The sequence below is a fragment of the Homalodisca vitripennis genome, chromosome 4 (assembly GCF_021130785.1).
Source record: "Homalodisca vitripennis isolate AUS2020 chromosome 4, UT_GWSS_2.1, whole genome shotgun sequence".
Classification (NCBI taxonomy): domain Eukaryota; kingdom Metazoa; phylum Arthropoda; class Insecta; order Hemiptera; family Cicadellidae; genus Homalodisca; species Homalodisca vitripennis.
In genome coordinates this window covers 41,368,198-41,382,559 of record NC_060210.1, presented here as the reverse complement: position 1 = coordinate 41,382,559, position 14,362 = coordinate 41,368,198, and the positions used below count along the sequence as shown (strand labels likewise).

Below are 14,362 nucleotides of genomic sequence, written 5' to 3'. Positions count from 1 at the left end.
TCTGAAGTTCTTCAGAACTTGAACATTAGGGGTTTTATTTTGCACCACAACAATGCTTCTTCTAACACTGCTGAAAAAATTTTGGAGTTTTTTTGCCAAAAATGCATAAAAGTTAAGGAAACCCTCCCTTATTCACCCAAACTCATTACATGTGACTTCAGGTTATTCTTCAATCTGCACATTTGCACGGTCGTTGTTTTTCTTTGGAATTCAAAATTGATGAGATTCGTAGATATTTTCATTCCATTCCAAAAATTTATTGGCTGCGGGTTTTTAAAAGTGGAAAATCCAACTTCAAAAGTTCATTGATAATGAAGAAAATTACTTTGATGACACCTAACTTTTGGTAAGTCTTGCACAAAAACTCTTCTTCATATATCTCAAAATTATCACAGTGACCCTTATATTAACATACTTAACCTATATAAGCTCCTAAACTAGAAGACTTAACAGCCTATACCTACTTTCTGGAAGTTCTCTGCCTGCATAATATTGGAACTATGGACACATATGGGTTAGTCACTGGTTTTCTCAATATTTGGATACCTTCACAAAATGCAGACCACTCAACACAGGTATACAACTGATGACCTAAGTATCACCTTTGCAGCATGAGAGGTTCTTTATGAGGTTAAGTGGAAGAGAAGACGTCATCATAGTCTGAATAGTTCACTCAATAAGGGTTTTATGTTAGAATTAATTACCTAAAACCTGAATTTATTATAGATGATATAGCATTAATAGACTTGTATTTTTATATATAAGTCTTTGGTTTTCCCTTTTTTCCACCACTCCCTTTTTAATACCTTTATAAAGAATTTTGAAAAACGAAAATATCTGCTAAATTAGTTTATGAACTATAACAAAGCTTTTTATGTTCTCTCAATAGAAAATATGAAGATTCTATCTCATATAACAAAGATATAGATAGACAACATTACTGATGATGAGATTCTGAAAGAAACTTTTTCATACCTGGAAACATGTGAAAATAGTAGTCAGGATCCAAGTAGTGGCTTAATCTCCTATATTTTATTGATCTTATTATTAAATTTATTTCTGATCAAACTAACTTAAAACTCCTTTATTTACAATATATTCTAAATATGTAATATATTCAAGTTATATAACTTAGATACAACTAAGTATAGTATTAACAAGAAATTGTAACACTACTGAAAAAAGTGAAGTCATAATTTAAAGTTATGAGGAAAAAAAAATCCAGTGAGTAGAAACGATTTTCCTTCAGCCAGTTGCTTAGTCGTATTCACAGTCTGTTCCCTTTATACTGTTTCATGAGTTGGTCCCATGTAGCCTGGTTTCTCCTTATACTTGGTTAGTTGATGTGTGTGAAGACAGTAGTAATGTTGGGTATTACATGTATGCAGCGATCCTATGGGTGAGAGTCTGTGCAAGAGTGTGACAACTTCAGGTATGAAAATTCCAACCAAAGTAAGGATGTTGAGCTCTTTGAATTTTTCTCTACAGGATTCTCTAGGATCTCCAAGGATCCTCATAGCTCTCTTCTGTTGAATAATCACTTCCTGCATGTATGTCTTAGATGAATTTCTCCAGACCTATAGACCATACTGCAGATGTGATTCAAAAAGAAAAAGGTAAGCTATTTTGGCAATATTTAGGTCTCCAATTTTTTCCGAGTACATAAATTCCTATGCCTTATTTCCTGCAGAGATACCTAAGTGGAGTGTAAAGGTTAGATGTTCAATTGTAATTTCCAGGTAGTAATTCAATTAGTTATTTCTATGTCTGGGAGTCTTGTAACAGTTTCATTTTAATTCAAAAAATGAGTTCTTTCATTTTTGACTGTTTCACACAAAGTTGTTCTGTTGAAAGTAATAAATAGTTAGATTTAGGGCTATGTTGGCTGTAGCTGCAATATTATTTGGATCATTGTTTCCTAGCAATATGCATTATTTCTGGTTGCAATATTACACTTCCTATTTAATTTTTTCCTATGATCCACCTATACTTGGCAACCATGGAGTGTTCTCAATAGATTTCACTTGAATCATAAAATGTGAGAAAATTCTACAGACACATACACACACTCACAAGTATATAGTATGGAGCATTCAGGCATCACATTCTGGATGGTATTAGCCAAACATTATCAAAACTAAAAAAACAGCTTGACAACAACATATTGCCTGGCTCAAGAACATGACGCCTATTGCTTGTACCTGCTAAGGCTCCCCTAATTTTAGTTAAACTTAAATTATTATTATAATTCAATATGAAAATATCAGCCATAACTTACTTTGCTCCAAACGCTTCTCTAGTTTTAGTTTAACTGAAATTATTGTTATTAAGAATAATGAATCGTGAACTAAAACCCTTTTTGAAAATTATTTTATTTCAAACACGTGTTTCGGTATTAGACCATCATCAGTGTGAACATTAACCTCTAACTAAATAATAAACAAACAATATTGTTATTAAATAAGAAAATTTCAGCCATCACTTACTTTGCAAGGTATACAAGGCTCCCCACATTTCTTTGGACACTTGGTGTGAACACATTTATTTTGGCACGGCTTTTGGCAAGGAGGACAAACCTCTCGACAAGGAACTGGGCAGCTGGAATCCGATATAACATTATTTTAATAAACAAAATCAACTTTCTTATTTAATAAAGTATCTAATAATCTTAATATCCTGTAGTGTGTCATGTTATCTCACGGTTGTTTAAAATGTGTTGAATTCTGAAATAAATCCTTTTATAGGCACTATCGACAAAAATGTATAAACTACACAAACAAAGACATTACTTGGCTGATTAATGCAGGCATACTTGTAGCACGGACAACTGAATGATGATTTGTTGAAGGTTTTTAAAAAGGATTTGAAGCAAGAATCAATTGACGAGATCTGACAATTAAATTTATTGACATTTGCAGCATCACTAATTATTGGACAAAATTCACACTCATGTCGTACCACTTCCAGAAAAGTGTGTTGATCAATGAAAGGCTGCAGGGTTATTGTCGATTGGCGTTGTACAACAATCAAACAAACCCTTCAGATGACTGATTGAGGTTGACTGTTCCCCTCCGCCCACATATTGCATAACACAACTACAATACGATCTATGCAGCACAAACCACCAACATGATTATTCAATATTTAACTCAATAAAAACTGAACAGTAATTTAAGGTAACAAATTTGCTGTGTCTGTTTTAAACTTCATACACAATAAACAGTTGAGTTCAAATATGTTTATTTTCAGTTGACTAAATTAAGTAATTAAAAGAATAGAAGTACATTAATTGAACATTTTAAGTAAAACATTACTCGTTCAGAAGAGTTAAATATAAGTATTTCCAAACCTTGAACTTTTATATTATGCATTTATTTATTTCACGTAATTCACACGATTTGTATTCTGAACTGAGTCCTGGGAATGTAAAAATGTACTGGTGGAACTGGCAAAGGGGAACAAAGTTACCCTGGACTGGGTGCCATGCTACGGACACATTCAGGGAATTGAAAAAGCAGACACCATGCCAAGATAGACACAAAAATCCTTCTGGTAAGGCCTGAGCCAGGCTGTGGAGTAGTCTTCTCCTACAGCAAAGCTCTAGTAAAATATAGGGAAAAGAGGATTAAATCCTTAACCTGGATAAAATATTATTCTCTCCTTGTGCAAAAGGATAGTCAGGACCCCTTGAACAAAGAGAATATACAACTATTATTAGGGATGGTGACAGGACATGACCTGTTAAGAAATATCTGATGAAAGTGGGTCTGGGATGGTGACAGGACATGACCTGTTAAGAAATATCTGATGAAAGTGGGTCTAAGCAAGACTGATGAATGCAGACTCTGCAGAGAAGCAGAAGAATCAGCGGAACATATGTTGCTAAACTACCTTGAAATGTACGAAATTAGGAAAAGATTCCTAGGGGCATATATCTTCTCAGCCCTAAGGACATCAGGGAACAGGAGCCCTCAAATCTTATAGGCTTCTGTAAAAGTCTAAGATTCTGAGGGCCTAGATCTTAAGTAAGGGAAGAGCAAAGGTCCTTTCAGGACTATGAGCAGAGGCTCTTGTCTCTTTCACGCTATATAAAAAAAAACTGAGTAAAAACTTTGTTAGAAATCTTATAAATGAAAATAAATCTCTAAATGTGTTGCTAAGTGCTAATTTCAGGAACGGCTGGACCAATCCGGCTAATTCTTGTTTTTTAATACTTGTTGAACCCTGAGGAAGGTTTTTATGGAGAGAAAAATCGGAAGTTTTCCAGGAAAATTAGAATTCAGCTGACAGTAAACAGATGTTGATACTTTCAGCTGAAAATGCCCACAGATTCAAAAACATTTTTATGCTAACATTTTAGAAAATATTAAATACACAGAGCTTGATTAGTTGTGTAATGCCAAATGTAAAGACAAAATTATCATCTAACTTTTACTAATAATTGCATGTGACAAATTAAAAACGTCTAACACATTAGAAATACTATTTCAACCCACTATAATGAACCAAGCTTTGAATGTTTTTTTTTTACCAAAGTAGTCTTTTTAAGTTTATATATACATATATTTTCTTAATGAGGGTAAACAATAAAATTCTACTTATAGCACCAGACATATTTTAGACCAGAAGTAGACGCTTTTTAATCTAAGTTGGTTTCTGAAACCTACATATGTATATATTTTCTTGGTTGGAGAAACAACACAAACTCAACTGTGAAACTGCAAATAAATTATACAGGACATGAATATTAACAGTAGGAATAAACATTTATGATCGCAGTAACTTTTCAATCATACATGAGTATGTATATCTTCTTCATTGCTATGATAAAGCAAACTCATCTATTAGAAATATTTAAGACCGGAAGTAGATTACAAGGACCAAAACCTACATAAATATTTATTTTCTTAAAGAGTGCAACAAGGCAAACTGAACTTATAGCTTTAGTTATCTTAAACCAGACTTGGGTTACAAGGGTCGGAGGTAAACTTTTTTGACCGAATTAATTTCCCTGTCCTGAAATGTAGGAAGACAAGTGGGCAACCTGGCAACAGCGTGACCAAGCCGAACATAGCAGCAGGTGAAATTTTTTATGTTTCTTCTAATAAACAATAAATCCCCTCAGGGGCAGAAATTCTTTATGAGCAAGTGGACAGTGACCACGGGGCTACCCGAGCTGAGTTTGTCATTATTTTCATTACTCGTGACATGCTCCTACAAGGAGACCCTATTTTTATTTATTTTCATGAAATAGGGTTACTCAACTTTTACTTAATTGGCCTGCCTGGCCTCCTACTTTAGACAGTAGAATTATCTAGTAATCTTTCAACTTCTTTCCTGTCCCTCCTCACTTCTTCTTCTACCTTCAGGGAAGAAAAAAACTTGGATGGAAAGTGAAAAAACAAAACCAAACCCAACATTTAGGACCAAAGAGCCCCTCAGAGACAGAAGCATCAGTAGAAGTCCTAGTGACACTAAGAAACCAGTGGAAATGGAGACAGTGGAAAGTACACAGCTCTCGGGTGGGGTTGAGGAAAAGGATGGGCTGTTAAGCCCATCAATCTCTGAAACCCCCAGAAATACTGACTATCAGAAATATCAGAGGAGCATGCTATCCTCACAAAACCGAAAGGTCGGGAATTTGAAGTAAAGCTGTGAAAGCTGGTGCTGAAATCTGAGATTTCTAAACTTGGGAGGAGCCCAAAGAAGAACACATAAGTGACTGACTGCCCCTGATGGCATTCAGTAGATGATGCTCTAGAATACAACAGAATACCTGTAAAAGAACAGAGAGCTCAGACGAAGAGACTCAGGTCAGAGAGACCAACACCAAAGTACAGCCACAAAATAAATAAGGGGGCCCATGGAGACCCTAAAAGTAAGAGCAAAACTGCAGAGGAGAAAACCAATTACAGTCAGGCATTAAAATCTGTCAGGGTGGGAATAGTGCAGAGTTTTCCACCACATATCTGAGTAATCAGAATATGGAAGACCTACAGGAGGCAGTGGTGCAACTTGTCTATGATGTACATTTTTTCTGCCTTGATGATAGGACGTTGGTCTGCGAATGCCTGACTATTGTGACCTGTATTCTGTAGTTCAGTTTTAATACTTAGTGTTGTGTTTTGTTATTATTGTAGTTCAGTTTTAATACTTAGTGTTGTGTTTTGTTATTATTGTAGTTCAGTTTTAATACTTAGTGTTGTATTTTGTTATTATTAAGTGCATGTTTTAGAGTTAGTGAAGTTGACACACAACATGGTGGTTGTGATTCCTGATTTATGCGTGCCACAATGCTCTGGTATGATTTTTTTATTTCAACATCGATTTTAATTATGTGTTAGGTTAGTTATTCCACCTGAAGAAGAGATCAGATTGCAGATCTCCAAATAAAGTGTTACTGACTTTTTGTATCACTGAACCATGGCAGATGTCCTGAAAAATACTGTTTTCTTCACTTGTATAGCTTAGTTGGAAGAATGGAAAACGTCTTAGGAAGTAAGGAAATCATAATGTGTGCCTTCCTAGACATAGAGGAAGCATTTAATAGTATAAACTTTTCTTCAATAGAGAGAACAGTTAGAAGGAGAGGTCTATCACAAGCCATAATCACTGGGTTGATGAGTATTACAAAACATATATAGTCATAACTTTAAATGGAGAATCAATTATGATGGTGGTGCAGAGGGGATGTCCACAATAGAGTGTTCTCTCGTCACTGCTGTGGGCCATGGTGATGGATGATCTAATTGAAGCTAAGTGGGAGGGTTTAATTTTGCAAGCTTTTGCGGATGACCTGGTGCTTAGCATAAGATCACAGAATGAATTATTATTGTACAGGAAGTAGGAAATAGAAGGAAGCTTCGATTGGAAGAGCCAATGGAATGGAATGGAATTATAATAAAATATTCAAAGGAAGTTAAATATTTGGGAGTAATGTTGGACCAGAAACTTTCTTAGAATCAACATTTAGAAATGGTAATATCAAAAGCCACTAGAGTACTTGGGGCCTGTAGGAAACTCTTCTCAAAGACTTCGAACCTCAAACCTAAACTTATTTTCTGGCTATATCAAGTAGCTGATAACCCTATGGTATCAATATGTAGCTCTGATGTGGTGGCCTAAAGTAGAGCAGCAGACCGCAACTGAAATTACAGTTATTACAGAGAATGGCATGACTGGGAATAAGTGGAGTGATGAATTCATGTCCTGAATTGGCACAAGAGACCATGTTTGGCCTTTTACCTTTATGGACAGTAGTCAAGAAAAGAGCCGGTTTAAGACTTGATTGTAATACAAAATTCTTGACTTGATGAGAATCCTTTGCTTGTGTGGTTTTTTTTGTTTGCCAATGGTGCAATGTAGTGGATACGGTGGTTATTACAAGATCAAGTAATGTCGAGCATAGCTGCTTCTTGGATAGGTGACCATTGAGTAGTTACTTGCAAGTAGTCCACCTGCCTAGCCATTGGTGGTGGTTCAGATGTCACATTTAAAGCAGTGGTTCCCAGGTTAACTGTTATAAGAGTGCTTCTTAGCTGTAACTTTGCCTGGTAAAATTTAAGTGCTACTAAACTGATGAGCAAAAAGGAAATAGTAAAAACGAATGGTATGGAACACATGTCCATTCTAAAAGATATACATGGACTAGACATAATCCATACAGTCTCGGACATAAAAACTAAGAGCTTTGATTTTGAAAACAATACAATATTACTATAGGAAACAAAATGGAGTGGCTGGAGAAAGTTACAAGATCCTCCAGGAATGAGGCCAATTGTATTCTATTAGGATAGCTTGTGAATGGCAACTGGTTCGGGACTGGGGGTCTTTGGGGTAAGATATACTAAGGCTCTAGCCTTAACAACAATTTGTGTTTCAAGCAGAAGTTGGAGCCATAGAAATATGTGCACAACTAATAGTAACCAAGAAATATAGTAAAGCAAAATTTCTTATTCTATCAGACAGCCAGGCTCCTATAAGACAATAAGAGAATATGAGTTCGATTCAAGGCTGGTATTTAGTTACTACAGGAACTAGCAAAACATAACCAGGTACAGGTTATGTTGGTATTAGATCATGAAGGCATCAGAGGAAATGTGAAGGCAGACTCATTGGAAAGAAAGGAGGCAGGATCCACATTGACAGTCCGGAACCTCGTTTTGGTATACTCTTTAGCTATTATAAGGGGTTTACAAAGAAATGAGAAAGGAAAGTCAAAGCTTTCAAGTGGCATAGCTAGGAAGGAATAAGAATGTCAAAGCTATTCAGAGAACCAGTATGAGAAGGTACGAAATGGTTTTGACCTTACTTAAAAGGAGAGGTAAGACTTCTGATGGAAATGTTATGGATCTTTTCAGAAACACCTTATGAGACTAAGACTGAGTGACTCAGAAGTTGTAGATTCTGCAATGAGGATGAGGAGTCAGCAGACCATCTCTGGCTGGACTATCTATTCACTGTACAGCCATCTCAAACATCGACTCATGGGATAGGAAAGTCTTTTCCTGAGCCCTGAGATGTGAGAGAGGAGGGCCCCAGAAAGCTAACAGAGTTCTGTTATAGCTTGCAGCTTGATAGGAACTAATAGTTAGGGGAGCACCAAAGACCTCAAGGCATAGTCCAATTGGGCTTGTTAGCCATACGTCAAAAGGAAAAACACAATGAATCATTTTGATGAACAAAAATTACAAAATTGTCTTATTTTTAATATTCAGTTTGTTACATAGTTCAATCGATACTGGTAATGAGTCATAAACGCAACAGAAAGTTACAAAATCAAGGTGAATTTTTTTTCATGTGAGAGTTATGGTCATCTGGGTATGGTAGATGATGGGGTCACATATTATTATTTGAAGTTCATACATTGGAAAAACAATTGCTTATTTTGTATAGACCTTAATATGTTGGCAGCAGTGGATGCTCAGTACTATTATTCCAACAGTCCTAACATTGGTAAAAGACCCTTGTTGCTACGAAGATGGTTTATAATACTATAGCTAATTGTGACAAATTACGAGGGGATACCCAAAAAAAACCGGAATTATTTTATAAAAATTATATATTATCAAATTTTTTACAATACGACCTTATCTCCTTCAAAATAATCTCCATTACAACTAATACACTTGTCCCAATGGTATTTCCATTGATCAAAACATTTTTTGTAGTCATCTTTAGAAATGGCTGCAAGCTCGAGCTTCGTTTTTTTCTTAACCTCTTCAACGCTGTCAAATCGTTGACCTTTCAAGCCTCTTTTCATGTGTGGAAATAAAACAAAGTCGCATGGAGCGAGGTCAGGCGAGTAAGGTGCGTGGGGCAGCGGAACCATGCCGTTTTTGGCTAAAAACTGCCTAACTGAGATGGCTGTGTGTGCCGGTGCGTTGTCGTGGTGGAAGAACCAGTCTCCAGTCTGCCACAAATCGGGTCTTTTCTGGCGAACACTGTTGCGCAATCTTCTTAAAATCTCCAAATAAAATGTTTGGTTGACAGTCTGACCTGGAGGAACAAACTCAGAATGAACAATGCCTTTAGCATCAAAAAAGCAAATCAACATGGTTTTGATGTTTGATTTGACTTGCCGACATTTTTTTGGACGAGGTGAAGATGGCAACTTCCATTGGCTTGACTGTTGCTTCGTTTCTGGGTCATAACCATAGCACCATGACTCATCACCAGTAATTACCTTTTCCAGAAAATCGGGATCATTTTCGAGATGTTCTTTCAGAAGGCGGCAAGTTTCATCTCGATGTGCCTTTTGATGGTCAGTCAGAAGTCGAGGAACAAATTTGGCAGCAACCCTTTTCAGTCCTAAATCTCCTGTTAAAATTCGCTGAACCGAGCTCCAAGTTAACCCACTACTCTCTGATAGTTCCTCAATTGTCTGTCGACGGTCAGTGAGCACAAGTTCACGAATTTTCTCAACATTTTCGTCCGTTCGAGAGGTTGATGGACGTCCAGAACAAGGTTTGTCTTCAATCGACATGTCGCCATTTTTAAATCGAGCGAACCACTCGTAGACCTGAGTTTTCCCCATAGCATCATCTTTGTAAGCTGTATTCAACATTAAAATAGTTTCTGCAGCATTTTTACCAAGTAAAAAATAAAATTTCACAGCTGCACGTTGTTCACTTAAACTTGCCATGACAAAAAACGAAACAAGAACAAAACAGGGTTAGCGAAAACAGTCACTACGAACGAACAGAATGCACTAGGACAACGGAACTGGGGTCACTAAGCTCGCAATGGGTTGCGCGACACACGCCTAGTGTCAGGAATGAGTACTACACGCTGCCGGCTGCCAGCAATACAATTCCGGTTACTTTTGGGTACCCCCTCATATTGCCTTATTCTTTTAATTATAGTGTTTTCTTACTGCCTTAGCAAAAGTTTCTTTGTTTAATTTTTCATTAGACTTGTACGTTTTTTTTTTTTTACTGTATAATGTAATTTCCACTGCTTTGACTGAAGGAGGATAGAACAGAGGCTGGTAACGGTCATCCTTCTTCCAAGATGACATGACTGAGATATAAAGTACACTATCCCTCCTCATGGGATCTGGACAATAGACAGCCCCATATCACCAACCTAACCCAACCTGAAAGCACCTATCACTCCGGAAGCAACCACAAAGGTCCTTTTAGTATTAAGTGAAAAAAGTGGGGTTGCCCAGGTTACTGTCCCAAATAAGCAAACAACTTGTAAATTCACTTTTTTCATCTGAAAAATTGGTGCTTCTGTAAACTAGCTTATTTAGAACTTATATCTACAATAAAAGAATTCCTTGTAAATAAATATTTATATTGTGTTCATGAATTTCCAGTACGATATGGTTTACCTACACTAGGATGTAAGAATTGGTCTTTCTCTTACTACTGGTGATTTGGTGTAATCAGAGTTTGATGAGAAATATATTGAGAATTATGTAATAAATATAATTTTAATACAATATTGTATAGCAAATTAAATATAGAATTTATCACCTGTGTCCACAGATGAGAGTGTTGCCACAGTCTTCTTCACAAACTTTGTGTATTCGGCCTTGCATACACTGGCCACATGTACCACTGCAACGGTGCTTACAATCCAGCATTTGCAGGCAGGGCTCACTACAGTATTGTACCAACTGCTCTTTGTCAGTGCTGTCAACTGCATGTAGACAATAACTATGAGATTTGCTAACAGTAAGTTAATAGTAACAATATTAATAATTCACAAAAGAAACATATTTTAAATATTATTAAGAAAAATTAATTTAGTGCAGTTAGAAATTAAAATATTAATTTCAGAGTCAGTACTGTGCAATGTCCAATCATTTGCACAAGGAAACCCCTCAAAATCTGGCTGGATCAAATTTTTTTATTTTTGTCAAGAGTCACTCCTAGAAATTTGGCCTGTGGTTTCACTTCAACTTGTGGAAGAGTTGGAACTTGGCTTCCCCTTTTGCCGAATGCTAACTGGTTTGTCTTTAATGTATTAACCACTAAGTGTGGCTGTATTGATAAGCTTTATTCAGAATATACAGGGTTAGGCAAAAGTGTGGAAACTGCTGTATATTCCTGGAATGGCATTCTCTACAAATAACAAATTCAGCACACTATTGTACCGTAGTTGTAATTATTTATGCTGAATCGCGGTAGGAAGTAGGCTCTTGTTAACTAGACGCGGTGCGTGGACATGTTTGTTGGTTCGAGACCGGTCAATCAGCTGATCGTGTTATCTACGGTGATACGTTCCGACCCGGCTCGCTGGAGAGAGAGGGGAATGAGTCGAGTCTTGAAGCCACAACGAGAAGGAGCAGACGTCGAGTAGAGCATCGGTGGTTCTTCCTCTAATCCTATAGTTTTGGGATCTAGAGTAATTCTTTTATCGCGTGTAAATTTAATTCAAGTTTTTAATTTTTCTTCAGTGCGTATTAAATCCCTATCAGCCTCCGTAATCTTCAAAGTAGTAAGTCCCGTACCAGCGTTTAGTTAATATCTTTTATTTTTATACTGTTGTAATTAAAATTTCTAAAGTTTCCCATCTTTCAGAGTCTGAGAATTAATTCAAATTTTGAAGCATTGTGAATTAAATTTTGGTCGTAAAGTTAGTATCAAGTTTTGTGTTATATTGATTTTTTTGAATATATTGAGAAGAGAACTTTTTATTTTATTTTGTTAATTTAAACCATTTTTGGAGAAGAATACATTTTTAGTTTCATTTTAATTTTAATTCTTTTTTGATCAGACTCTTAATTAGATTTGTTCGATTGTGTGAATTTTTTTAATCTCGGAATAAATCAAGTATTTCCGAAAAGTTGTTTTGATTTACGAAGTATTAGCTCCATATAAATTTAATATATGTGCTATAATAACGGTACACTATAACAGCTAAAAGAAATGTGCTTTTTAATGACCTTTGGGACTTTATCCCTTTTTCCAAAATGGGGGATAACCCCAAAATTTCATATGGCACACCCCATCACGCGATATCTCTTCAGAAAGGTCTTGTTGACAATTTGTGAAAACTAGAAGTGTCTTATCTCGTCCTATAACAAAAAGGCGCTTATTTGAATCGTTTGCATTGTATGCACTTTTATCTTCTTAACCATTTCATCAAGAAGACCTGAACTCTGGACATTTTTATAAATTAATTATTGTATCCTTATAATATTACCTTGTATTTGTTAAATTATAACAAAATACATTGTTCGATTGAATTCGTGCTTTTAGAAAACCAAAATACCTTGGGAGTCTAATAACCGTAAGCCACAAAGTTAGCCTGACCTTACTTGTTTTGTGAAAACCCCAACTTAAGCTTTATCAGTTGCCCTGATACCTGACTGCCCTTTGACATTTAGTTGTAACCCAGCAGTCCTTCAGTATTGTGCAAGTCTTCTTCAATTCAAGAATTGTTTCCAGTGACAATGGAGATAAGTGAAATGAGCGTATTGCGTATTACTTTATTAATCGCAACCCGGTATTGAAATCTATTGTTTATAAAACGATACAACATTTTGAAGAAACTGGCAGTGTTAATAACCGTCCCAAACCTGGAAGGCCAAGATCAGCTTTAAACGAGGATCTTTCATTGAATGTTTTACAATCTATACGGGAAGATCCTCATGTTTCAACAACTTCAATCTCTCAAACTGTTGGTATATCTAAAGGATCGGTCCTTTGCATCAGAACCATTACAAACCGTATAAAATTCATTTAGTCCAAGAACTGTCAGAAGATGACTTTGATCATAGGGTAGAGTTTTGCGAACTTATGATGGTGAACATAGACAACACGATTACGCTGAATATTGTTTTCTCTGATAAAGCGAGTTTTATGTTAAACGGCAATTGTCGTTATTGGTCTAATATCAATCCGCACTGGATGAGGGAACAACATACACAACATCCAGTAAAGTTGAATGTATGGCATGGCATCGTAGGAGGTCAGTTATTAGGACCATTTTTCATTAATGAAGATCTTAATGCTGATGGTTATCAAAGGATGCTTGAAGAACAGATTGTTCCGGCGATTCACCAAGTTTATGAAAATTTCGAACAAGTTTGGTTTCAGCAAGATGGGGCACCTCCAAATTATGGATTAAATGTCTGTCCTTATGTGAATGAAAATTTCCAAATCGATGGATTGGTAGAAGGGGTGAAATCTAGTGGCCCGCAAGATCCCCTGACTTGTCACCTCTTGATTTTTTCGCTTGGGGTCACATTAAAGAAAATGTCTACAAAACCAAACCTTAGAATATCAAGGAAATGAGAGAAAAAATTATACAAGTGGTCTAAAGTGTTTCCCAGGAACCTATTGCACTCGCTGTTTCACATTTATACGCCAGGATAGGACACTGCCAGACAGTCCAAGGAAAGCAGTTTGAGCATCTACTTTAATTATCAGGTAATCCCGAATGCTTTTTTTGTAGTGATACAAATATGATTTGATTTTTTGATATTCAAATAAGCGTCTTTTTGCTATGGGATAAGATAGACACCTCTAGTTTTCACCATTTGTCTTCAAGAATCAATCAATCTTCTGAGTTCTTATAAATGATTTGCCTACCAATGTGGATTGCGATTCAGTAATTTTTGCAGATGACTCCACGTTTTATTGTATAAATAACGATATAGATACCTTGTTTGTAGAGAGAACTCATGTCCTCCACCAAGCTAACCACTGGTTTTCATCTAATGGTCTGTTACTAAATGATAATAAATCACAAAATATTTTATTTTCTCTTTGTAAAATCCTACGTTAACAAAGTATAATTTAAATTTAAAGTCCTGTGTAAGACTGTTGGATATAACTTTAGATTCTAAGTTGACTTGGCAACCCCATGTTCAGAGTGTCTGTTGTAGGCTGTCAAGAGTAATTTT

At 36.1% G+C, this 14,362-nt stretch overlaps 1 protein-coding gene across 5 annotated transcripts in view; it reads right to left on the bottom strand.

Moving 5' to 3' along the window:
* LOC124359194 (NFX1-type zinc finger-containing protein 1-like) overlaps positions 1–14,362 on the bottom strand; it is a 126,709-nt gene that overhangs the window by 20,306 nt on the left and 92,041 nt on the right. For all 5 annotated transcript variants that reach the window (XM_046811744.1, XM_046811745.1, XM_046811741.1 and 2 more), the window contains 2 exons: positions 10,983–11,148; positions 2,487–2,598 (listed from right to left, as the gene is read on the bottom strand). In XM_046811744.1, the coding sequence (XP_046667700.1) occupies positions 2,487–2,598; positions 10,983–11,148 (278 nt within the window). The remainder of the gene's footprint in view (positions 1–2,486; positions 2,599–10,982; positions 11,149–14,362) is intronic.